Source organism: Anopheles darlingi, chromosome X (assembly GCF_943734745.1).
Source record: "Anopheles darlingi chromosome X, idAnoDarlMG_H_01, whole genome shotgun sequence".
Classification (NCBI taxonomy): Eukaryota; Metazoa; Arthropoda; class Insecta; order Diptera; family Culicidae; genus Anopheles; species Anopheles darlingi.
This window is the reverse complement of record NC_064873.1, coordinates 9,247,918-9,272,917: the sequence shown is the minus strand read 5'-3', so window position 1 is coordinate 9,272,917 and position 25,000 is coordinate 9,247,918. Positions and strand designations below refer to the sequence as shown.

At 54.7% G+C, this 25,000-nt stretch overlaps 5 protein-coding genes across 10 annotated transcripts in view; 1 reads left to right on the top strand and 4 right to left on the bottom strand.

Annotated features, from left to right (window-relative positions):
• LOC125959396 (ataxin-8-like) overlaps positions 1–3,883 on the bottom strand; it is a 12,321-nt gene extending 8,438 nt beyond the window's left edge. Inside the window, exon 1 of the mRNA XM_049692223.1 lies at positions 3,842–3,883. Within this exon, the coding sequence (XP_049548180.1) occupies positions 3,842–3,883 (42 nt within the window). The remainder of the gene's footprint in view (positions 1–3,841) is intronic.
• On the top strand, positions 3,240–14,140 carry LOC125948243 (guanylate cyclase soluble subunit beta-1). 5 transcript variants are annotated; one of them, XM_049674150.1, is made up of 11 exons: positions 3,240–3,318; positions 4,959–5,397; positions 5,648–5,721; positions 6,633–6,733; positions 6,911–7,442; positions 8,024–8,274; positions 8,388–8,659; positions 8,759–8,841; positions 10,199–10,745; positions 12,228–12,385; positions 13,957–14,140. In XM_049674150.1, the coding sequence occupies exons 2-11, from the start codon at positions 5,395–5,397 to the stop codon at positions 14,138–14,140; spliced, it is 2,205 nt and encodes a 734-aa protein (XP_049530107.1). In that variant the 5' UTR covers positions 3,240–3,318; positions 4,959–5,394. The 5 variants fall into 5 exon arrangements, with proteins under 5 accessions (XP_049530107.1, XP_049530068.1, XP_049530078.1 ...); XM_049674111.1 differs by having other exon boundaries at positions 6,911–7,477; positions 7,852–8,274; XM_049674121.1 differs by lacking the exon at positions 3,240–3,318 and adding an exon at positions 3,424–3,517 and having other exon boundaries at positions 6,911–7,477; positions 7,852–8,274.
• LOC125948305 (uncharacterized) lies at positions 10,970–13,564 on the bottom strand. Its single transcript, XM_049674245.1, has 2 exons — positions 13,242–13,564; positions 10,970–13,160 (listed from the first exon to the last, which is right to left on the bottom strand). The coding sequence occupies exons 1-2, from the start codon at positions 13,561–13,563 to the stop codon at positions 12,457–12,459; spliced, it is 1,026 nt and encodes a 341-aa protein (XP_049530202.1). The 5' UTR covers position 13,564; the 3' UTR covers positions 10,970–12,456.
• Positions 14,141–16,129: 1,989 nt separating the features above from the next.
• Positions 16,130–21,917, bottom strand: LOC125959386 (uncharacterized). The gene is given in 11 exon segments (XM_049692212.1): positions 16,130–16,659; positions 16,784–17,432; positions 17,510–17,671; positions 17,739–18,016; positions 18,113–18,368; positions 19,284–19,433; positions 19,436–19,664; positions 19,741–20,510; positions 20,582–20,737; positions 20,852–21,144; positions 21,247–21,917. Coding segments are annotated over 11 exon segments (3,489 nt in total). The 5' UTR covers positions 21,377–21,917; the 3' UTR covers positions 16,130–16,243.
• Positions 21,918–22,052: 135 nt separating this feature from the next.
• LOC125948179 (glutamate receptor-interacting protein 2) overlaps positions 22,053–25,000 on the bottom strand; it is an 11,473-nt gene continuing 8,525 nt past the window's right edge. For both annotated transcript variants that reach the window (XM_049674000.1, XM_049674007.1), the window contains exons 7-8: positions 23,661–25,000; positions 22,053–23,577 (exon numbers count right to left, since the gene is read on the bottom strand). The exon at positions 23,661–25,000 is cut by the window's right edge and continues 810 nt beyond it. In XM_049674000.1, the coding sequence (XP_049529957.1) occupies positions 23,470–23,577; positions 23,661–25,000 (1,448 nt within the window). In that variant the 3' untranslated portion in view covers positions 22,053–23,469. The remainder of the gene's footprint in view (positions 23,578–23,660) is intronic.

Below are 25,000 nucleotides of genomic sequence, written 5' to 3'. Positions count from 1 at the left end.
ATCCTGTGGCCCGCTCAATCATTACTGCGCAAAGTTTGCGAATAACCAGAGAAAGAGGTGAGCAGAAGAGCAGGAGAGCAGGAGAGAGAGAATACGAATTCGATTGAGCAATTGAGGTAGTAATGGTGGGCAACGGGCGCACCGCACCTCCGCAGGGACCACGAACCACGGAGAGCAAGACTGGAGCGCGACCAGAGTCGGAAGCCCGGAAAGGTTCGTATTGCCGTCGCTCAATACTGCTCAGCAACGACCAGGAACACGACGACGAAATTCGAGACCCGCGACGACGAGCGAAAGTGAAAGAAAGCGGGATGCAAGAACCAGGGGGTGCAAGAAGGGGAGGGGGTGTAAGGTTTCGATGGGCTTGGGATTGGCCCGTATGTGCAATACATAATGCTCATTATAATATAGGAAACACGCTCATGACGGGACCCCACCGAGCGCATCTTGGACCTCAGGTAGCCTGTCTTAAGGGGTAGTGCGTCTAAAGGTCTCATAAGGGTGGGGGTGGTTCTGCTGCTTACTAGGTCTGCTGACTGGCGAGAGCTGAGAGCATCGGGGTTCGATCAGATCAGTCGATGGTGAGAGTTGAAAATAGACTGCTGCGACTGGTGTATGAGTGTTTTGAGTTTTTGGGGCGAACAGTAAATCATCAAAATCTCCCCCGGGACGGGATCTACTGCATCTGACACCCAGCAGCAGTAGCAGTAGCAGCAGTAAGTGCGTTTGCCTAGGGACGTTTGTTTTGCTCATCCGCCTGTTGACCACCGTGGACTGACCGAGGGTATTATGTGCGGGATCCATGCCTCCAGCATCGCAAATCGCTCCACTCTAGGGGATGGCAAGGGGGGTTGACGTAAGGGATGAAACTCCCCCCGACAGCTTCTATGAGAAACCACGGCGATGGACAGGTTGATGGCCACCAGATGAAAGGGAAAGTGTGCGTCAGAGTCAGAGTCAGAGTCAGTCAGAAAGAAAGAAGGAAGCTGCCGGAATGATCGCACCCCCTCCCGCACAAAAAAAAATCACCCCTCGTCCCCCTGTTCTTTCCTTTGCCGAAATCCTCCTCATCCCGCGCCGCTCCTCATCCTGCATGAGCGCAGGCATGATATCAGCGCCGCCATTTAAAACTGAAACCAAAAAGACGACCTTCCTCCAAATCTTGGTCCCTCTCTTCCCCCCCCCCCCCTCCACCTCTCCTTGCACCCTCATTCATTTGCTTCTAACACCCTTCACCAAAACTTCTCGCTTGCTACCTACGTTCGTTTTCAATTTAACGATTTCGCTCGCTGGCTGGCTGGCTGGCGGTGACCGCGTGTGCGTCTAACGCCTCATATATCATCCATCTTCTACCTCTGCAACCGGCACCACCACCCCCCTCCCCGCACCCCCTGGAACACGGTGGTAGCGTCACGGCGCCGGCATCATCACCAGCACCGTCGTCGTCGTCGTCGTCGTCGTCGCGAACCACCCCGCAAATCATCGCGACCGGGAAGCCATAACTTGCGGATCGCGGATGATCGCCACTTCGTTCGACCCCCCCCTACCAGCCCCCAACCACCTGGGGAACCGATCGGGGACGATATTAACGTCCCGACAGCGACACGCTCTATTCCGATCCCGATCTATTTTTGGGCGGGTGTCGCAACCGTACGGGGTAGGCGCGCACGCGCCCGTACACACACACACACACACACACACACACGTGCGCACAATTACACTCAAGGCACGAATCCTTTCATTCCCGAGACCCACGGGAGACGCCAATAGGAAGGGGAGGAGAAGGAGAAGAAGAAGGAGTGGAGCGGGTGACTTGAAATTGGATTTTCCGTGAAAAATGCTGCCACAATCAATCCTGCCACCCCCTCCCCCTCTCCTTCCTCTTCCTCCAGTGTGCAGAGAGCTCAAGGCAGGCTCAAGATAGATATCATCCCCCTTCCCCTAGGTAGCGGTAGCGGCACTGGCCGTTTTCTGTTTGATCTGTTCTGGCATAGACACACACACACACGACACGCATACACGCACGCACCTTCCGGCCCGGGCAATTACGGTTCGGTTCGCACCCTCCACCAAGATATGAAACGATGATTTGCCGTTGATGGCGGAGCATAAATAACAACAAACAGAAGACTTGCGATGGGTGCGCAGGGGGTTGAAACAGTAACGGAGGGTAGCACTTTTTTGTAAGCAAATTTGATTTGTTTTTTGCTTTTTTTCATAAACACAAAACAAATAAGCTACAAACAAAAGCGCGCGCGCCCTCTGTGGCGGATTTTCACGGCTCTACGCGTGCGACGGCGAGTGCGAAGTGGCCAAACCTCCTGCACGGAGCTTCTTCGCCCACGTAGTGGCGGAAAAACTGTGGAAACTTGGCTTGAGCGTGCCTCGCAGCATTGAGTAGCATCGAGCGTCGTCGTCGAGCCGCGCGGACTTTCCTGTTGTGAATTCAACTCCAGCTGTTGCTTTGTCCAGCTGTTATACTAAAAGCTTGCACTAAAACTTGCACAAACGCGATGTCGCCGCCCTTCGATGACAAACCTGATGCCATAAACACCTTTCCTTGGCTCGCGGATTGGAAAGAAAACAGAAACTGGAAATGAATGAGAAACTGAAACGTTTCAACCGTAAACGTTGACACAAACAAAACACTAGCGCCAGTATGAACGGTGGTGGCCGGTGTACGTACTAAGCGTCGTGCTGCGAAGCAGACACACACGCGCGCCTAGCAGAGACACACTCGAAACTGATGTGTGGTGTGTGTGTGTGTGTGTGTGTGCGCGTGTCCCGGGCGAGAAAAATATCCTTTTTAGCGAAGAAACCCATCAACACGGGCAGTGTGTCTCGGCTAAAGGAAGAGTCTCGACGAAAGTTTCATCGAAAACATCTCTTCGCCCGTCTCTCTCTCTCTCTTGTTCACTCTCTGTGACCTCCTGGAGCGAGAAGCGAATGATTTTCCTCCACGAAGCGAATGATTTTCCCGCGCGAGCGCATAAAACAGTAACAATGGTAGAGAGAGAGAGAGAGAGGGAGCGCGCGCGACACAGCCACAGTAAGGGAAGGGTAGGGAGGGATGGACGGCCATGGTGTGCGGGGGGGGAGGCGTGTGAAAAATCTCTCCTGGAAAAGCGCCAGTGCCCGCGAAGCGCCCTGGCCCGCACGAGTTGGCCTCGTTAGTCCGAGTCCGAGTCCGAGTCCGAGTCGCCAGGGCTCGTGTCGCCAGTACGCCAGTCGCTGACGGTCCCGCAAACGCATCGGAAGCATCCATCGCCTCGTCTCGCCTCGGAATACGCCTGAAATCGTCGCGGCAGTCTTTCCTCAGTAGGTCCCAGTAGCAGGTTTCGGTGTAGTACGTGCGCGCCACCAAAACCACACACACACACACACACATACACACATACGAGGCCGTGGCTGAGGCACGAGAAACACGAGAAACACGAGAAACACCAACAACCCCCAAGTCACCCCCTCCACCATTCCACCCCCCAGGTGGAACGCGCGTCCATTACAACGATAAACGGTGCGTGCATTCATCTGTCTGTGATGTGTGTGTGTGTGTGTGCGTGTATGTGTGCCTGTTTTGTGGTCCACCTTAAGAGCTGCATGTGTGTGTGTGTGTGTGTGTGTGTGGATGTGTTTCCTGCGAAGGACCACGAAGCTGAAACGTCGGACCGTCGTCGGCCGAATCCCGAGCTGTATGTGGAAACGGGAGTGCAGGAGGCGGGGGATGGTTACTCCGAACTTCCTGTTCCGCTGTTCCTGCCCATCTCTCGCTCTCTCTCGCTCTCCCTCTCTCTCCCGAAACCCCCTGCTCCGGGAGTGGGTCGCTTGAAGTGGAAGTTACGTTGGTAACGTTGCAGCTCTTCAGCTTCGACGGAGTCAACATCACGGTGCGGGCTCTCGCGGTCAGCAGGCAGGCAGGGCCTCTGGAATACGCTGAGCTGTACGCTGAGTAGCAGCAGTAGAAGTAGTAGCTATCACTCCTCAGCAACACTTTGCTTCCAACACAAAAAGGACAACAACCACGGGATAGAATGCAGAGAATGCGCCAAACGAAACCGAAAACGAAACTCCAGAAGAGCTCCAGAACTCCCGAGGACTCCTGATTCGAGGATTCCTGATGGCCGACGATCAACACACGAGGACAACGCACGTGCGAGCAGCACCAGCTGCAGCAGTACGCGGGACCGTAGCACCGCAAAGAGCGATCAACCAACCATCATCATCCGACCATCAACATCAGCACCAGGAGAAGGGAGCAGAAGAGGACGATGAGGTGGGGTAGGGGGGTGAGGTGCCTAGAATCTTAGCCGCAACCCCTCTCCCCCTGGCCAGTGATTGTGCCAGGCAAAGGCAAAGAGAAGAGTGTGTGCGAGGTGGACTGACGACGATGGTTGCTGGACCAGCCATACCAGCCCACGTACCCACGAACCTTCCTTCCTCCTCCCATCCCTCCCACATACCAGGTGATTAGCGTGCACGGGTACGGCACACGATACGCCCCCCCCCCCCCCCCCCCCCCCGTCCCTAGCCCCCGACACCCCACCAATGGAATCAATAAAACGGAATCCCTACTATCTCGTTACTCGCCCGACCGTCCGCCCAGCAGAACACGTGCGCCAGTGTGTGTGTGTGTGTGCGTGTGTGACTGTGTGTGTGTATGTGATGATAAGTTACGTGAGCAGTTTTTGGTTGGCTTGGCTCGTGGCTGAGCCAGGGGCCTAGAGCCAGGGGCGACCAAAAACCAAAAAACCAACCGTCACAACAGCCATTTTGGGGTTTTGTTGTTTCGTTTTGTTTTGTTTTTCCTGTTTTTGGGCTTTTCTGTTTTTTTGATTTTGTTTGAAGCCTCACCCCCCCACCACCCCCAGCACTACCACCACCAACACCAATCCAGTCCAGTGTACATATGGCAATATGGCTTATCGTCGGCTCCTGTTCCTTTTTCGCCAAATTTCTAGGCACCCTGGAATGCCGGTACGCGTCGGCCAACACGCAACGCCAACGCTAGTAGTGACCTAGCCGTGACCGTGCTTCCTGCTGCCGCTGCTACCGCTGCTGTAAGGAGCGCTTAGTGCTAAAGCTATATCGCGAAGACACAAACACACACACACACTCGCAGACACGCAGACACAGAAACGCGCGGTCGGCTCGTGGTGTAAGCGTGGTGCAGCCCCCCGGGGGCAGCTCGCGCAGCACCTGTAGAAGCTGCTGCAACGCGCACAGCAGAGCAGTTCCCAGCAGCATCACAACAACAACTGCAACAACACCCCTAGGAGTAGTAGCGGCAGCAGCAGCAAGCTTCTCATCAGCTGCTTCGACCCGAATCCAGGTATCCGGGGAACGTGTGCAGGAACGACCTCGCTCTAACCCGACCACCAACCCTCCCTCACAAAAATGGTAAGCCATTGGCGCAATTACACCAAAAGTCACCCTTCACTTTTGCACCCCTTCCGCCGCATGCCCCGTTTGCATCCCTTAGCCGGTTAGCAAGTTTCCCGTGCAGATCCCACGCCTAGCCCTTTCGTAGTAGTCCCTCACCACCCCTCTACGGCAGTCCTTGTTATGGCAGACGATTTGACGAGTTTCCATCTCTTTCACCCTGCATCCCCCACCCCCGTCGCCCAACACGCGGTCACGCGGGCACTAGTACGGATTCGTGAACTACGCGCTCGAGCTGCTGGTGCTGAAGAACTTTGGCCTCACGATATGGGAACAAATCAAGTAAGTAGGTTAAACGGGAGAGGGGGGCGGAAGAGAGGTCCCGAATGACATACGCGCGGAGGAAAGCATGTGGTGGTTCACACCGGGGCGAAGAGCTTCCGGAGTAGATAATTGATGGTGCACACCAGCAGCAGCAGTAGCTCCAAATAGACTTCAGCAGCAGCAGCAGCAGCAATAGATGGGGACCAACTGCTTGTCATAGCCGCACTAGTTAGGTTGTTTTCGAAAGGAAGGCCCCCGGGGTGGGGGAGGGGGAGGCTCACTCCCGGAACCCATCCTTTGCCACCGACTTATCGATTGGTACAATGCACATGCCACGGCGCTCGAAAGGCGCTCGAAAGGATGAAGGAGAGAGAGAACAGACCGCTGCTGCTGCTGCTGCTGCTGCTGCTGCTGCTGCTGCTGCTGCTGCTGCTGCTGAGGACCCCCTTTCTCCGTTTCCCTTCTCTAAGATCCCACCCCCCTTCCATCCCTCCATGAGCATGACGTAGCCTCAAAAACCGCGAACACGAGAACCGATCGCTCCAATCGCTGCGTCATCGTCGCACACATCGAGCGCTTCATATGCGTCGTGTCGGTGTGTGTGTCGGTGTGTGTCGGTGTGTGTGTGTGTGTAAGGACTTTTCTTTAATGCTTTATTGTCTACATAATGCGTGGGTGAGCTTCGCTGGCGCCTGTCGGCCTTCGGCCTAGTAGTGTTCTCCTATCGCATCGTAAAGGTGTAGAGAGGTGGTCGGTAGTGCTGGTGTGGTGCACCAACGCGCGACGCTGGGGGAATGTCAAACTCGATCGATGACCTTACGCGAGGTGCTTCAAAGTTCACCTCCTCGATCTCTTTTTCTCCCTCTCTCTCTGTATCTCTCTCTGTCTCTCTCTCTCTCTTTCTTTCTCCTGCCCTCGCCATCGTGTAGGAAGAAAGCCGAGGTGAACATGGAGGGCCAGTTCCTGGTGCGGCAGATCTATGAGGATGACATCACCTACAACCTGATCGAAGCCGCCGTCAGCATACTGAGTGAGTTTGTTGTTGCTGTTGTTGTTATTTGGTGGGCCCTAGGGAGGGCCTATAGCACCCTAGAGGCCAACACACGTTACGTTATGACTAAATCCTACCTCGCAACCTACCTCGCCTTCTTCTGATTTGCACACACACACACACACACACACGCGAAACAAAACAAACAAAAACCAGACATACCGGCCAGTGACATCCTGGAGCTGTTCGGCAAGACGTTCTTCGAGTTCTGCCAGGACTCGGGCTACGACAAGATCCTGCAGGTGCTCGGTGCGACACCGCGGGACTTCCTGCAGAACCTGGACGCCCTGCACGACCACCTCGGCACGCTGTACCCGGGTATGCGGGCACCGTCGTTCCGGTGCACCGAAACCGACGGCCAGCTGGTACTGCACTACTACTCCGAGCGGCCCGGGCTCGAGCACATCGTGATCGGCATCGTGAAGGCGGTCGCCTCCAAGCTGCACGGTGTCGACGTCGAGATCAAGATCATCCGGCGCAAGGGCGACCCGATCGAGCCGGTCAAGGCACCGGTCCCGGCCCCGGTCCCGGCACCGGCCCCGGTCCCCAGCCCGGCCCCGGCACCCAAGCAGAAACCGTCACCGAAGGTCTCCGTACCGCGGCCAGCGCCCGTGCCCGTGTCGGCCGATCCGGCCGTACCGGAGCTGGCCACACTCGGTCTGTGCAAGCGCATCCTGGCCTCGAAAACGTACGGTGAATCTTGTTTTTCGCATAGACTCCATAGTAGGTTTCAACCCCAAGCAAACAACATAAGCAAAAAACAAAAAAAAAAACAAAGGGCGCACGGGAGTCGGGAGTCCGGACGCTCCTCCTCCTCCTCCTCGGGGAGGAGTTCCGACTTCTGCTTCTCCTGCGCGCTAGCTCATGACGCTAGCTCCCTTTCTCGCTCGCGGCACACTCGCATTAACCCGTAGTCTCGTATCCTTCTACTTCCGTTTCGCCCTCCCCCACCACCCCCGCCGCCGCCGCACATCGCTTTCTCTTTTACTCCACTTCATCCACACACCCACACACACACACATACATACAACACGGTAAACGAACACCACGACACACACGACACACACGACACACACGACACGCACACTATCGGCTAGATTTAGCAACGTCGAAGAGCTCCACTGCACTCCAGCAGCAGCAACAGCAGCAACCTGAGCGCCAGTTTGGTCGGCATAGCATTAGCAGTAGTCAGAACGGAAGCAATAGTATACCGTTTAGCGATGGCTTGGGCAAAACACCCACTAAACACACACCGAATCACTGTGATAGCGGTGGTGGTCCACCAGCGTCGGCTACAGCTGCGTCGCCATCGTCAGTGACGTCGTCAGCGAAAACGCCGGCCCCCGTCGCAGTCCCGCCGGCGGCCGTCGAGCGGTCGGACCACTTCCAGTTCCTCATCACCGAGATCTCGGGGCCCAAGTCCCAAGGCGCGACGTCGTCGTCGTCGAACCAGCAGAACCAGCACCAGCAGCACCAACACGAACAGCAACCAGCCAGCAGCTATCAGCTGGTAGCGAACGGTCCGTCCACTAACCTTACCCGACCTTAACTCTTCAAAGCCTTCCAGACTAGCCTTCAAATTGCGCCTTTTTTTTCTGTTCATTCCCGTTGTCCATTGCTGTCGTGTGTGTAGCGCCCATGATTTCACCGACGACGTTCTGCAAGATCTTCCCGTTTCACCTGATGTTCGACCGGGGGCTGCACATAGTGCAGGCGGGCCGATCGGTATCGCGCGTCATACCGCGCATCCAGGAGACCAACTGCCCGCTGCTGGCCCTGTTCGAGGCGGTGCGGCCCCACCTGCAGCTCAGCTTCGACAACATCCTCGCGCACATCAACACGATCTACGTGCTCAAGACGAAGGCGGGCGTGATGTCGAAAAGTGAGAGATACCTAAGACTGAAGGTAAGGGGGTTGTTCGGATCGGTTTGGGGGTATCTGCGTGTGTGTTTTTATTTTTATTTTTAATTTTTTCTGCTCTGACTCTTTCTACCTCCTCCAAAGGGTCAAATGATGTACATTCCCGGCTCGGATCTGATACTCTTCCAATGCTACCCGAGCGTGATGAACCTGGACGATCTGACCAAGTAAGTTGCAAGTAGCCACTTGCACTACCACCAACGCACTACAGGGTGGCAACGTGAAAGTGACACACTTATTCCAGGGCCCCCTGTACTAATTCGGACAGCTATAATTGAGATCTTGGTATACAGTTTGAAAAAGCAGTATTTTTACTGCTGGGTTTGAGTGTTGTTCGCCCAAAAATTGTAATGGATTCTTGTAGAGAACAAATCAGAATGTTGTATCTCCAAATCCTCGCCAACATTCAAATAAGAGGAAAGCTGTCATTTCTGAATTTTGAGCAGATTATACGCGTACCGAACCATCAAACGATTCATAGATAGTGATATGGTTGTCCCCAAATAGAAACCGGGGAAAAAAACGGACTGTACGACCTCTAACCACAATTAATGCGGTGATGGATCGTATACGACGAAATCCAGAACGATCGGAAAGAAAAATGGCACATGGCATGAAAATGAGTCACACCTGCATGCAAAACACAATAAAAAGGACCTTAGATATAGTCCTTTCAAGAAGCAGAGGATTCATATGTTGTCTCTGTTGTCGGATGCTGCTGAAGACGCACGCTGCTCACAACATATTTTTTTCAGACGGCAACAAAAGACTTTGGAGGCAACTTTGAACAAGCAAAATGATTCCGTGCATAGTGTATCTTTTCGCGGTATTCCAACCGATAAAAATGGTGCCGAGCGATATCAAAATGGCTCATATGTGATGGTATGGAGCGTCATATTTAAAGAAAGAAAATTCACACTGTTATTTATTGATAAAGTCGTATAAATCCACAAAAAATATTATTTGGAGTTCGTTCTCAAGCTTCATTTGATTCCTTGTGCGTAGAAAATATAAGGAAAAAAAGATTTTTGTTTTCAACAGGCTTCAACCATCTGCGCATAAGGCATTGACTTATGCAGACATGGTGAGCGCAAAATTTGCCATGTTTTGTAAGCTCATCGTATTGGGCCATATCGTCTTCAGATTTAAACGCACTCGATTTCTAAGTATGGGGATACATGCTAGGGGAAGCTGGTTGACACAAAGAATATGACTTTAATATGTTAAAAAAACGATTTGTAAAAATTTGATACAAAATGCCGAAGGAAGACGTCCATGCGGCTGACAAAAGTTTTGGAAAGCGATTAGGGGCTGTAATCAAAAACAAATGCGAAACAATAGAAATGAATCAATCAAATTGAAAGTATAGCGATAGGACATTGTGTTAAAAATTAGAAATACGTGGAAAGTCACATAGTTTCCATTTTATGACAAAATTTAAGTGTAGCACTTGCACGTTGCCACCCTGTACTCTATAACGGGTTAACTCTGCGACCTGACACACACACTGACACACACATACAGGAAGGGGTTACACATCTCCGACATACCGCTGCACGATGCATCCCGGGATCTCGTGCTGCTGAGCGAAAAGTTCGAGGCGGAGTACAAGCTGACGACGAACCTCGAGATCCTGACCGACCGGCTCCAGCAGACGTACCGGGATCTCGAGAGCGAGAAGCAGAAGACGGACCGACTGCTCTACTCCGTCCTACCGAAGACGGTCGCGAACGAGCTGCGACACCAGCGGCCGGTTGCCCCGAAGCGGTACGACTCGGTGACGCTCATGTTTTCCGGCATCGTCGGCTTCGGGCAGTACTGTGCGGCCAACACCGACGCCGCCGGTGCGATGAAGATCGTCCAGATGCTGAACGAGCTGTACACCGTGTTCGACGAGCTGACCGACTCGAAGAGCAACGCCAACATCTACAAGGTCGAAACGGTCGGTGATAAGTATATGGCGGTGTCGGGGTTGCCGGACGAGTGCGAAAACCACGCCAAGTGTATCGCCCGGCTCGCCCTCGACATGCTCGACATGGCCAAGCACGTCAAGATGGGACCGGACGCGGTGGTAAGTACCCCGGATTTCCCAACACACACCCACCTACACACCTACAACTTTGCATAGCGCATCTTCTGTTGCTGCTGCTGTATTAAAGCTTGGAACAGTTAATACTTGGCCGCACCAAATAGGTCATATCTCAGCCAAAAAATGACGTATAAAGAAAAGAAAGGTGTCATTTTGTAGGTTTTCTTATTGCCTTTAATAAGAAATATCGACGCAAATTATTCATCGGTTTTTTATATGCCTTTTTTAACTTTTACTTTGACATCACCCAAAAATGTTTGCACAGTACTGTTGGTCACATCATTTGCCCTCTTGTTGCACATCACCCTCATTTCAGATGGTTTTTATACATTTCTGATATACTTTTTAAGTTTCCTTGTGTAATCGTCCAATAGAAATCGATGGAACGAAAATCATGTCGTTTTGCTGGATTGATAGTTTTCCCTAAGAAATCGATCTATTTAAATACAAAACATTAACGCCATAACATCAACAAGAACAGCTACCTAAATCAAGCCAAACTTACACAGGATCATTGGTGGACAAATGAAGAACAATATCCTTTTCTGTAGACATTCTTTTCATGCACAAATTTCGAATGAACGTTGCCCCAATGGTGAAAACATTTGATTTGTCGCCGCAATGTCAAATTCCTTGCCAAATCATCATCTTATGGGCAAATTTTTCTCCGTAAATAAATCAAACCCTTTTTAAACCACTCCCTCAATGATTGGCAAAGTAATGTTTTTCCCACGGTATTTTTCGAAACGCATTTTTACATATGTTTCATCGTCCATCCAAATGCACGTTCAAGCAAACAAACAAGTGTTGCAAACACTTGTTCATACAGCTTCCCTGCACGGATTTGGGCAATAAAGCTGTGCTCTAGCGTCCTATTTGGCTATTTTCTAGCTTTCATGACCTTAAAATTTCTATTAAAAATATTTCCCAAACTGTTATGCCGACTGTCGTGAGTTTTACTTGGTGGAATCCTGCTAAGCGATTCCAGCATTGTTGATTCACTGTTGTCTGCAGAATCGGGCATTCGTTACACTTTTTCGGCTGTTCTATTTTCCTAGAATCAAGGTAAAAGTCCCCTCCTAAAGTTTACATATGGTATTTTGAGTTGAGTTTAAAAATTTCAAGACTTTCGCGGTTTTTTCTCCAACCAAATCCAATTTTTACAGTGAGTGTGCAGATTTTTTTTTCTCTCTTTGCGTTGCGATCGGTGATAACTTTTGAAGGCATAGATCAATTTTGACAAAAAATTTACCACTAAATAAACAGCCTACAATGATTAAAACGCTGTCGGAACGGAATGGCAAAGTGACTACTAGGCGCTTTGCAATGATTAAACAAAAGCGGCCAAATATTAACTGTTCCAAGCTTTACCTTTATTGCTCTCTCTCTCTCTCTCTCTCTCTCTCTCTCTCTCTCTCGTGGTCTCTTCTTCCACTACTACTACTACTATTGCTGTTTCGCCAGCAAATCACCATCGGTATCCACTCGGGCGAGGTAGTGACCGGTGTGATCGGCAACCGGATGCCGCGCTACTGTCTGTTCGGTAACACCGTCAACCTGACCAGCCGCACCGAGACGACGGGCGTACCGGGTCACATCAACATCAGCGAAACGACGTACAGGTACGCACAATAAAAAAAAACACACACACACACACACTACAAGAAGACGTATCGACGCCCCGTCAGTCAGTTCAGTCGTGCAGTAGATCGAGATACTTCTGTAGCTTGCGGGGTAGTGGGAGCCGCCGTGTACCGCCCGGTAGCTGACAGTTGTCCCGCAGCACGCCGCGGATCGTACAGCGGCAGTACTGCCGCAGGCTTGGCACACCGAACAGCGGGTCCGGCCGTAGCAACCCGTCGGCCAGCAGCCGGCCATACTTGCCCAGGAACATTTCACGCCGGACCGGGTAAGGGTGCGGGTTGTACGGTAGCTCGATGAGCGTGAGGGCACGCAGCAGCAACCGCAAACAGGAGACGAGCTGGTACGGATAGCCGGGCCGTTCGTACTCGGACAGCTTCTCCAGCACGCTCAGGACCGGGCTCGTACCGGCACCATCGTCCGGGCAGCACGGATCGGCACCGTGCCGTAGCAGGATCAGCACCAGGTCCGGTGCGGTGGCCTGCAGCGCGACACGGAGCGGTGCCGCCCGGCCACACGACTCGATCGGTACCTCGATGAACCGGACATCGCGCCACTGCTGCGTGACGGGCGAGTACAGCGGGAAGGTGGTGCGGGCACGGGCCGCATGATGCAGAAAGAAGACGACCGCCCGCAGATTCTCGTCCTGATCGGTGAAATCGCTCTTCCAGCCCGCGATAAAGTGGGGCGCATTGCAACCGAACAGTGCGCCCAGGAACAGCCGCTCGAAGGTGCGCTCGCACCGGTAGATCTCTCCTGTCAGATTAGGCAGGGTGGGGGAGGAAGGGAGGGAGGGTTAAAAAGGGGCGAACCACACTAGCTGGCTGGCTGGCTTACCGAGCAGACGCGCCACGATGGCGGAATCGTCCAGGCCCCAGTCCCAGGCGATGCGGAGCGCGATGTACAGGACGTTGTGGTACTTGCCCATCAGGCACACCTCGTAGTTGTCGCCGCGCATCCGGTTGTGGTAGTCGATGGCCGCCGTCACCGCCAGCCCGACTGCCAGCTGTACCGTCGCGGTTGGCCGGCCCTCGATGCAGCCGGCGATGACCGAGTTCAGGTGGCTGATCGTGTTCCGGCGGCAGGCCCGCGACAGCAACCCGCTCCGCTCCATCCGGGCGAAGCACTCGTCGAAGAACACATCGAACACGTACTCCATCGCTGCTTGATCGCTTGACTGGTTGATGGGTGGGTGGCTGGGGGTTGCGGGGGATGATTGGTCAGGGCACAGGGCGGCAGGGCACTCCGACCACGCCGGTTGATGGCGATGGACTGGATGAGCTCACCCAGGTGCTCCGCTGTGCTTCTCGTGTGTGGTTCCTCGCTGGCTATTCATTCTTTTAGAAGGGAGTGGGGGGGGGGGATGGAGATGAGGGGTGCGGAATTAGGTAACTTCCTAGGGCTTCCCGGCTTGCCGATATCGATCTGGCCAGGCAGGCCGAAGCCTGACCGAAACCTGCACCGGACACGACTGCACTGCATCTACTCCACTATCCTCTCACTATCTCTTTCTCTCTCCTGTTTGTTTCCTCCCCTCCCCTCTGCCGCGCAGGTTGCTGTGCGATCCGGTGAATCACGACCCCTCCTTCAACCTGGAGTACCGCGGACCGGTGGTGATGAAGGGCAAACCGGAACCGATGGACTGCTGGTTCCTGACACGCAAGCCAACAACAGCAACAACAACAACGGCAACAACAACAATAACAACAGCTCAGGGACCGGCCCCCGGCAACTAGAGCCCCGCACTACAGGAGTCTGCACTAGGAGCGCTCCAGCTCCAGCTAGAGGACACCCCTCCGCACTCCTGTACCACTCCAATAACAGCTCCTGGATACAAGCGCTGTTGATGGACAGCGACGAGCGTGCGACGGTTACGCAACCGGCGTGTGCGGAGGTGCGTGCGCCTTCCTTTCCGCCTTTCGCCCTTTCCTCCTTCTCTCTCTCTCTCTCCCTCTCTCTATCTCTCTCTATTTCTCTCTCGCTCTCTCTCTTTCTCTCTCTTTGACTCACTTCGCTCGCTCTGCGATACGCTTCTGCTCTACGCCTTCTTGATGCGGGGACAGCGTACCTTCTTATAAGGGCTTCGACCGAGACGAGCTCACACCCGAATAAACTAATATAGTGACAAATGTATCCCATCGCATCCGATCCTCGATCGTTTTTTTACAGCAGGACGAGAGAGGCAGAGAGGAAGAAAGGAAGAATGAGAGAGAGAGAGAGAGAGAGAGAAAGAGAGACGAGAGGAAATGTGGCGTTAACACACAAAATATGATAGCTTTTATCTTTCCTACCGGCTAGAGCTCTATAGAAAAAACAAAACCTGACGACGATAGTGGTAGCTAGTGAAATGAGGAACTTGTTGTATGTAGGCGTGCGTGCCCGTGTGCTCGCGCGCACGTAGGTGTGTGTGTATGTGTGTGGCACAACGAGGAACATAGCCATAGCCACACCATTTCCACCCTTTGTTTTCCACCACGCGGACCGGTTGTCCAGCCGAGTCCGAGTAGTCAGACTACGCGACGACGCGTTCGACTACCACGAGGACATGGTCAGGTCCGTAGCGCTGGTGGCCCGTGCCAACGTCGTGGATCACACTCCAACGAAGACTATTAGTATAACTACTACTACTACTGGTACTACTACTACTACTACTGGTACTACTACTACTACTACTACTACTACTGCTACTACTACTACTACTACTACTACTACTACTACTACCACTACTACCACTACTACTACTACTACTACTACTGCTCTTGCTGCTGCTGAGGCTGCTATAGCTTCGACTTAAAATGGCCGTTCCTGCAGTGGTGCTGCTGCGAAAACCTGAATCGCGCGAGAAGAGTGGAAGATAAACTAGAAGAGACCCCAGGCCCACCATTTCTCCTCCTCCTCCTGCAAACCCCCTTTACCATCCCCGTTTACCCGTTTTTTTTTGTTGTCCAGAGTAGGCAGAGTAGGCAGAGTAGGCCTGTAGTCTGCGAAAGGTAAAGTGTAGTCTTCTAAATCACTGAGTAGTAGCCGCCAAAAATACCAAAACGGGGCCCAAACCAAAAAAACAAAGTAGGTAGCTGCAACTATTGCAACAACAACAACTACTACTGATACTACTACTGCTGCTATTGCTACTGTTGCTAATCCTGTGCACAGTGCAACGTATAGTACTGATGGGCAGGATGCGGATGTAAGGAGAATTGAAAAAGACAGAGAAACAGAGAGAGAAAGAGAGAAGGGTAGAGCGAAAGCATGAAAGAAGTAGCCGTAGCCAAGCAGTAGCCGTAGCCCGGAACAGAAAGGAACAGAGACCATCCTCTAGTTACTCGTATAACAATCACCGCGATCGACCGGGAACCCGAAGGCAGAAAACGCCAAGGTGCCAAGCGGCTGTACCGCGGCCTCACCCGTCTACGTCTAGTGTGATGTGGTGTGCGTGCGTGTGCGTGTGTGTGTGTGTGTGTGTGTAGATGTGTGCGTGACGTTCTCCATTGTAACAACAAACGCCCCCCACCCCCGCTCCCCATTCCCCTTTCTACTGAAATACAACGTGCGATAACACCCTGGAAGAGACACCCTTCCCAGGCCCACCCAACAAACATACAAAACGTCTCAATAAACAACAACAACAACAACAACAACAAATACAAGCAACACCTTTCTAACAATTGTAACCGCTTGGTGGTGGTGATGCTGGTGTTTCCTTTCCATTGTGTATGTGTGTGCACGCGTGTGTGTGCGAGTCATCCGTATGTGTCCGAATACTCGATCGATCGATCGAACGGTGGTGGTGTTGGTGGGTCTTTATTGGCTATAAGGGCGCGTTCCGTTCCGTTCCGCGCTCACGGCGTCGTGCAGTACTCGCGCTTGAACTCGTTGTCGGCGTCCGCCATGACCGGGGCCCCGTTGAGCGGGCAGAGCCGCACACTGATGCGCTGCTCCAGCAGCTGCATCACCAGCTCCCGGACGTAGACGCGCGGTGACGCTAGCAGGCGCCAGGTGAGCGGATTGAGCGGGTTCGTCCGGTACGCCCAGCTCAGCAGCACCTTCAGCGGGGCCGGGCCGACGTGCGCACCGGCCATAATGGCCGTGTAGTTACGACCCGGCTCGAAGTACACCGGATCGGCCGAAAAGTCCATCCGGCCCGACCGGAGCCCCGCCTCACCGTGCACCTCGAGCGACATCTTACCGATCTCGCCACCGTGGATCAGGCTTTCCTCCTCGTCCGATACGCGCAGCAGCACCCGGTAGTGGGATCCTGTGTGCAGGCCAAGAGAAGAAGAAGAAGAAGAAGAAGAAGAAGAAGAAGAAGAAGAAGAAGAAGAAGAAGAGGAAGAGGAAGAAGATGGCGCCGTGACACTCGGTCGTCGCGCAGTACTCACGGCAGTACGGTGGATCGGGCCCGGTAAACATGTAAACGCTGAGCGGTGCGGCCGGATCGGTGATGATGCCGTTCTCGATCAACCGCTGGTAGCTGTCCCGTGCCTTCAACCCAAAGTCGATACAGTAATGGCCATCCCGGTCACAGTCGAAGCACTCGCCCCGCCGAAACGCCGCATACGATTCGCACCCGATCCCGACGAACGGGCACCGATGGCGGACGCTATCGGTCAGGAACTGGTGGCACCGCAGATGGTTGCAGCCGAAAAACTCCTGGAAACCCCAGAAGAACGATTCGTCGTGCTTGCGGATAAACTTCGTCATCGGATCGTTACACCCGGGTTGATTGTAGCCCCCGTTCGGGTAGAAATCGACGTGCCCGATCGGTTGGTACATGCCGAGCCCACCCTTCGACACCCACTCCGAACCGTCCGAGTGGATGACGTCGACGAAGCGGGCATCGGAACGATCGAGCCGCACCAGCGGATCGGTATCGGAGAACAGTGGTTCGGCCGGATCGAGCCCCGTGATGCGACCGAGCAGCAACCCAAAGTCCTTCTGCAGATAGTACCCGGCGTAACCGCACAGATGCGAACCGAGCGAGTGACCGAGCAGGTGCACCCGGTCCAGATCGCGCATCCCGAGCTCCTCCTACGGAAGAAGGCGTTGAGTTGTACATTACTGGGCGAGCCCAAAGGCGAGGGTCCGAGGGTCGCGAGCAAACTCACGTAGAGCATGTTGATGACGTGGGCGGTGATCGCACCGATCAGCCGGATGTTGGCGCACGTCTGCGTGTACGGTGGGTTCGAGGCCTTGCGCCAATCGATCACGATGCAGGTGGCCGTCCCGTCCGGGTCATCCTCGAGGAACGCATCCACCATCTGCTGGATCTGGAGGGCGTGAGGAGTGAGTGAACGATGATGCGGATGATGATGACGTCGAGTGCATGCAACCTACCCACGGTCGATCACCGGACTCGATGTAACCGTGCGTGATGAAGTAGATGCGACCCTCCGGTCGGATACCGAGCTTCCGGACGCTGCGCGGATCGTTCAGGTCGATGTAGCGCGGGTGGGTGGTGTTCGGTTCGATAAACACCGGATACCGGACATCGATCTGGGCCGGTGACCACGGATGGTACGCGACCGGTCGCTTCTCATCGATCCACGGGTAGGTGATGGGAAAACACCCGTACACACCGTAGCACCGGACGTCCTCCGGCAACGACAGTTCACCTGCGCCAGGAAACGAAACATGTGTGTGTGTGTGGGTGTGTGTGGGTGAGTGACACACACTCGCCACTCGGTGTGCTGTTGCTGTACCATCCTTACCAGTCGTTCTGTTGCTGTCACCGCTGAGCGTGCCATTGTGGATGAGCTGGATCAGCGAGTTGTTCAGCTCGTGGTGCACCATGAACAGCATCGTCTGCAGCAGAAAGCCCGTCGTGTTGCTGACCTCCATCGTGATGAGGACAAGGTTGCCCGCTCTCTCTCTCTCTCTCTCTTTCTTTTTCGCAGGAAAAAAACACAAAAACAAAAAGCAAACAAACAACTCACAGCTGCTGCTGCTGCTGCTGCTCGGTACTGCGTGTCAGCTCGCTTGTCTCGGTAGCAGCGAGACCACTGGACTGGGCACTGCCACTGCCCAGCGCCAGTAGCCCAGCGCCCAGCGATCGACCAAAAGCCGACCGATGAGCAATAATCACTGATAACGCATCAGCTCAACGAAAAAAACAACAACTTTTTCAACCAAACTAAGGAAAAAAACACGCACACCACATCAACAACAACAAGAGCGCAAGGAGCGGCAACAAGTGGCGGCTTGTAGTGTCTTGCTTGCGGCCAGTTGCCCACGCTCTAGCCCAAACCCGCGGGGAAGGTTTGGCCTGGTTTTTGTGTCGCCCTTTCGCAATCGAACCGTCGTCCCGGTCCCGGTCCCGATTGACGTGGCTCTAGACGAAGGATCGCAGCGGCGCTAATCAGCGATCGCTCACTGCTCACCGACACCCCTTTTCCCCCCGGGGGGGAAGCATTACGCCATCATTCCGATTCCCGATTGGCTGCACTGCAAGCAGCAACGCGGTCCGCGGTTCCGGGTCCGGGTCCGGGCGTCAGCCTTCAGCTTCCTCATCGGCGTCGTCGTCGTCGTCGTCGTCATCATCGCAATCGAAGAAACGCAACGTCGTGGTGACCTCTGCCACCTCGCCCTCTGACGTCGGTCCGGTCCGGTTTTGATTGCCCCGACAAGGCGGTGCACACGCGTTTGTGCCGCGATAGTGGCGCTAAAAGGGAGCCACCACCGCTCCCCCTCCCCCTTGTAAAGGAGATTGCACGAGGAAACCTTTGGACCCGGGAACGGTACTCCCAGGGACACTACGCGCAAAGGAGCGAGTGCGCGCGCACCGCTGTTGTAGTGCGCTGGCAGCAGTAATCAGTAGTAGAAGTAGTAGTAGTACTAGTAGTAGGTATTAGTACGCAGATGCTAGACACTTTATTCGCTTTATAATACTTGTACGTGAGAGAGACACATAAACACACACACACACACACACATCATCATCAGCCGTGCACCGGACTGCATTTGGATTGTTCCAGCACGGTTTGGCCGATGGAGTTGATGGGCGTGTTGCGGGTGGGGCAGAGCGTGAGCGGTACCGGGGTGTCCCTCCCGGTACCGGTGACCGGTTGCAGCGTGAGGGACTCGAGGTAAACCCGGGGGGTCGCTATCAGCCGCCAGCTCAGCGGATTCAGCAGGCTCGTCTCGTACTCCCAGCTGACGGCGATGGTGCTGGTGCGGGCCACGTCGTAACTTTCCTGCCGACCATCCGCTCCGGAGCGCATCACCATCACGACGGCCGTATACCGATGGCCGGGTTCGAACATACTGCGGGATAGTCGAGTGGTTTTATAAATGAAAGGGGGGCTCTCTCTCTCTCTGGACGTTACTCTTGGCGACTTACATGACGTCATCGTTGAAGAAGACCTTATCCGAGCGGACACCATCGGTGGACTGCAGCTGCAGCACGATCCGGCCGACCTCCGGTCCGTGCTTGCGGCTGTCGGTCGAGTTGGACAGCACCACCGTCAGCCGGTAGTTGGGCATCAGGAACGGTGCCTTGGCGGCGGTACGGAAGTAGAGTTGAATCGGACCCTGGCGCTGCTCCGTCATCCGCCGGTAGTCCTGCTCACTGTCCAGCCCAAACCGGACGCAACGGTGCGGTAACCGGGCACAGTCGTAGCAGTGGCCGAGCAGGTACCGGTCGTAGCTGCTGCACGATACGCCCACCGTAGGCCGGCGCCCCGGTTCCAGGCTCTCGATGAAGTACTCGTACGCCCGCGAATGGCTGCAGCTGAAGAACTGGAACATGTTGGTGACGAAGCGCGTGTCGGCGTGCTTCCAGAAGTCGTGCCGGCAACCGGGCTGATCGGAGCCGCCGTTCGGATAGAAATCGACATGGCCGATCGGTTCGAACAGACCGAGCCCGATGTGCGGTACGAACGGTGTCGAGTCGCTGTGCACGATGTCGACGAACTTGGCATCGGATGGATCGAGCCGGACCCGTGCGTCCTGCTCGGTGAAGGCCAGCTCGGCCGGATCGAGCCCCGTGATGCGACCGAGCTTCTCCTGGAACACCTCGATCAGGGCGTGACCGGCGTACCCGGACAGATGGGAACCGAGCGAGTGCCCGATCAGGTGTACCCGGTCCAGGTTCGGCAAACCGAGCACCTTCTGTGGAAGGGGGGAGAAAGCGGAAAGCGAGCGTTAGAGCGAGGCACTATGGAGGAGCACTGGCGCTATACCTTGATCTTATCGATGATATGGGCGGTGATTGCGCCCACCAGCCGGATGTTGGCGCACGCCTGGTTGTACGGTGGGTTCGAGCCACGGCCCCAGTCGATGACGATGACCGTGGCGTTCGGGTCCCGGTTCAGCAGTAGGTTCAGCATGCGCTCGATCTGCAATCAAGGAAACAGGGGAACAGCAAGCAGCGTGTTAGCAGCGAGAGTCTGCGGTTGTGTGTGTGTGTGTGTGTGTGTGTGTGTGTGTGTGTGTATGTGCGGGGAACTTACCCATTTCGTTTTGCCCGACTCCAGAAACCCGTGCGTGATGAAGTAGATCGTAGCGTTCGGGTTGATCCACCGGGTGATCACGCCGGCACCGCGTATCTCGTCGACTTCCGCATCCAGAAACGTGTTGTCGAGAAAGTTCGGATAGGTCCGGTTGTCCGCGTTGAACACGGCAAACCGGGCATCGATCTCGGACACGGTCTGCGGGTGCAGTGCGATCGGGCGCCTCGCACTCGTCCACTCCTTGTCGATCCCGAAGCACCCGAACATGCCGTAACACTTCTCGTCGATCCCACCTGAACCAGAACATCAGGGAGGAAGGGGTTAGGGATGGTGGGTCGCTGGGGCCACTACTACTACTACTACTACTACTACCAATACTACTACTAGAAACGCACCTCCCGGGTGGATCGTGTTCTCGGTGACGTTGTGCAGGGTAAGGGTTGTCAGGTACATCATCATGAGGCTTCCCGTTTGATTCACGATGCTGCTAGCGGCCACTAGCGGCGCAGTACCGATCTCCGCCATATCGAGCCGCCTCTTCAGGAGCCTAACGAACCAAAAAACCGTCACGAAAACCAGCGACTAACCAACCGGGCAGCCAACGAAGCCAGCCAGCCAACCAGGCAACCGGCAACTGTTGCCTATTGCTGTACCACTGCGTGCGGTTGTCTGTCGGTCTCCAGTACAGATCCCGCGATCGTTGTTGTTGTTGTTGTTGTTGATTGGAGTTGCAGCGAACGCTGGGTGTTGATTGAACGGGGATTGTGGCGAACGTGACAATCCGCAACCGGAACTAGGAACGAACCGGGTTCTATTGTTGTGTTGTGCTGTGTTCTTCCTACTGTTCTTTCTTTTCTTCTTCTCTTCGCTTTGCTTCTTCTTCCTCCTCTTCTGCTTCCTTCGGTCGATGCACAAGCACCCTTATCTACGTGTGTATGTGATTCCTGTTGTGATGTCCGTATTGTACGTGGTCGAGATACGGGATCGAGGTGCGGATCGATTGGCCTATATAAACAAAGGAAGGACGCCTGCTAGCGGACGACAATGCACGACTAAGAGCAGTAGATCGACTGCCGGTGATTTAAATAATGAGTCTGCTGCTGCTGCTGCTACAAGCACACAGCAGGGCCGAATACTCCCAGATCAAGAGACTCGGAGCAATAGATAGAACCGGCGAGAGAGCGAGAGCAAGAGAGCCGAGCTGCCGAGAATCGAGTGAGTTCTTGGAGCCAGACAGGCAGCCAGCCAGATTCTCGAGCTTTCTCCCGATCGCCACCATGCAGGGCGATGTGTGTAGCGCCGAGATCGAAGCATCCGAAGCATCATCGCGTAGAACGTAGACATCGTGTGACGTCACCACAGAGACGCAAGTAATAGTAATAGTGGTAGCAGTAGTAGTAGTAATAGTGGTAGTAGTAGTGGACATTTGACTTTTATTTGGGGATTTTTGGGCATAGTATGTGGTGACTGTTTGATTGTTTAGCTGATAACGTCGGGTAAATAAAGTAAACGACGGAAGGACGCGGGCACTTATATTACTAACTCATTGTGTGTACGCGTGTTTGTGTGTCTGTGTGTGTGTTTAGTCATTAGTAGTTAACCATTAGAGCGCTAAGGGTCCTAACCTAGAAAACAAAAGTTAGCGAAACGAACAGGAATAATAATGGCACACAAACGGCCAGCGACTAATACGCTGAGCTGAACTATTCCATCCGCGTGACCGGCCACGCTCGCGACGGTACGGCACCCCGGTGTCCCCTTCTTGCACCCCTCTCCACACACAACTCCCCGCCCCCCGGCGGGGGAAATGGTGGCAGGGGTGTCCTTTTTGCTTTCAACATTGGACGGTAGAGCCTGCAAGGGTTTTTTTTGTGTGTTTGTTATTGCTGATAAGTTAGACAGAGACAGAGAGCGAAACAGAGAGAAAGAGTGATAGAGAGAGAAACAGAGAGAGAGAGAGTACATGTGTATTTGAGAAGGAGAGAGAGCGAGAAATAGTGAAATAGAATGAAATAGAAGAGACAGATAGAGAGAGAGAGAAACTATCTGTTTTTTCTTGGATTTTGCTCGAACGCCCGGAACGGAGCTGTACGGCACTCGTGGGGGAACTGGGGGACTGGGCACCCCGCTACACACGCGGGAGCAAAACACGGATGTGGCTGAACTACGAACTACTCTTAAGGCTACTCCGCAGTTAATACCAAGGGGTCATCTCTCTCTCAGGGATGAATCTCGATCGCTCTCGAGCGCTCGCTCGCTGTGTGTGTGTGTGTGCATCCACTAACCAAACATCACGTATACACCCTTCTCTTCCTGCGCCCACTCCAATTTGACGCCTGATAATCGGAGCCGCGGTACCACCTCCCCCTGGCATCCGTGCCTCCTCTTCTAACGCTCTCGCTTCTTCGACTAGCGTTACCCCTTTCCTCCGCACTTGGGGAGAACTGGAGGTGGAGAAGAAGTGAAGAGAGAGAGAGAGAGAGCGCCTCCCCCACTCGGACAATACTGTGATCCGCGCTTGGCCACTAGTGCACCCTGCGTGGTGCGTGGCCCTTTCTCCGGTATTAGTTGTGGGACGCACGCGCACACACACACACACACACACCAAAACCCATTCCCTATTCCGGCAGGGTTCGCTGAATCACGAGCTCGATCTTGTCACCGGCGGCCGCTATCAGGGGCACGGTCAGGCAGCAGTCAAAGTCCTGCGTTTTCGTTCCGTTCACCTACAACAGGGGGAAAAAAGGGAAAAACATAGTATAGTATCTGTGCGCGCGCGTGTGTGTGTGTGCGAGTGTGTGCCGCTTACCTGCACGATGCGATCGAAGGGCCGGAGCAGGCTGCCAAGGTCGGCCGGGCCACCGGACCGGATCCGGTTGATGTAGACGCCCCGCTCGTACAGCCCATCCGACACCGAGAAGCCGTAATCGTCGTAGACGCGATCCTTGAACAGTGTCACCTGCATGGTACGATGGTGACCGGCACCGGGCCCGGAAGCGGAACCGGAACCGGCGGTACTTGCGCCGCTACCCGAACCATTGTTTGATGTGGCCTCGAGCTGGGAACCGGGACTGCGGGGCCGGCGTTGCACCTTCGCGTACACTGCCGCCGCCGTTCCCCCGAGCTGCTGTTCCGGTGGTGGTGGTGGTGTCACCGTTGTCGTCGCCGCCGTCGCCGCCGTCGCCGCCGTCGTCGCCGTCGCTGCAGTCGTCGCGGTAGGGAGCGTTGCTGGCGGTCGGGCCATCTGCAGCTCGACCGCGTGATCGTAACGGTGCAGCAGCTTGGTGGCGGTGGTAAGCGGCACACCGACGATGCTCTCCCCGTTGATGGCCAGCAGCCAGTCGCCGACCTGCAGCTGGCCGGTGTTGTACGCGATGCCACCCTCGGTCAGCGCACTGATCCGGATCGGTTTCTGCAGATCGTCGCTGGCCGCGAGCGTTATACCGAGGGGACCACCGTGCGGTTCGAGCCGTACGCTAAATACCCGATGGCCGGGTGGTACCGGCGGTACTAGGTCGGGGTGTGCGAGGTACAGCGGCCCATCCGAGGGTTGATGAGGGTGCGGATCGAGGGAGTCCGTTTGGTTGTTGATTCGCTGGTGCTGCTGCTGTTGCTGCTGATGCTGCCCATAGCCGACGTAGTTGCTATTGCTGATGTTCATCGAGGCCATCTTGTAGTGCAGGATGTCATCGTACCGGTCGTCGTCGTTGGTCGTCGGTCTTCCCTCCCCACCACCGCCACCCTCGTTGGCCACCAGCAGCAGATGGGGTGGTGGGAGCGGCAAATGGCCGGCATCGTACGAGCTCGTGGCCGACCAGACCGGACGCCGCAGCTGCACCTCTACCTCCTCCTCCTCCTCCTGCTCCTCTTCGTCCTCCTCAGGCCGGCCATCTTGCCCTCCCTGTTGTCGCCGCAGCTCCACCTCCTGCTGCTCACCGTTGATGCCGGTTGGTGGTAGTGGTGGTGGTAGCGCCTTCCCCTCGTACCGGGGACTGTAGCCATAGTCGATGTCCTCCGCGTCCACCGAACCGTACAGCCCGGCACCGGCCGTCCTCGGCTGCTGCTGCTGCTGCTGCTGTTGCTGCTGCTGCTGGTCGGTAAAGATGAAATCCGGTAGCGAGCAGCGCTTGACGGTGAGCGTGATCAGCT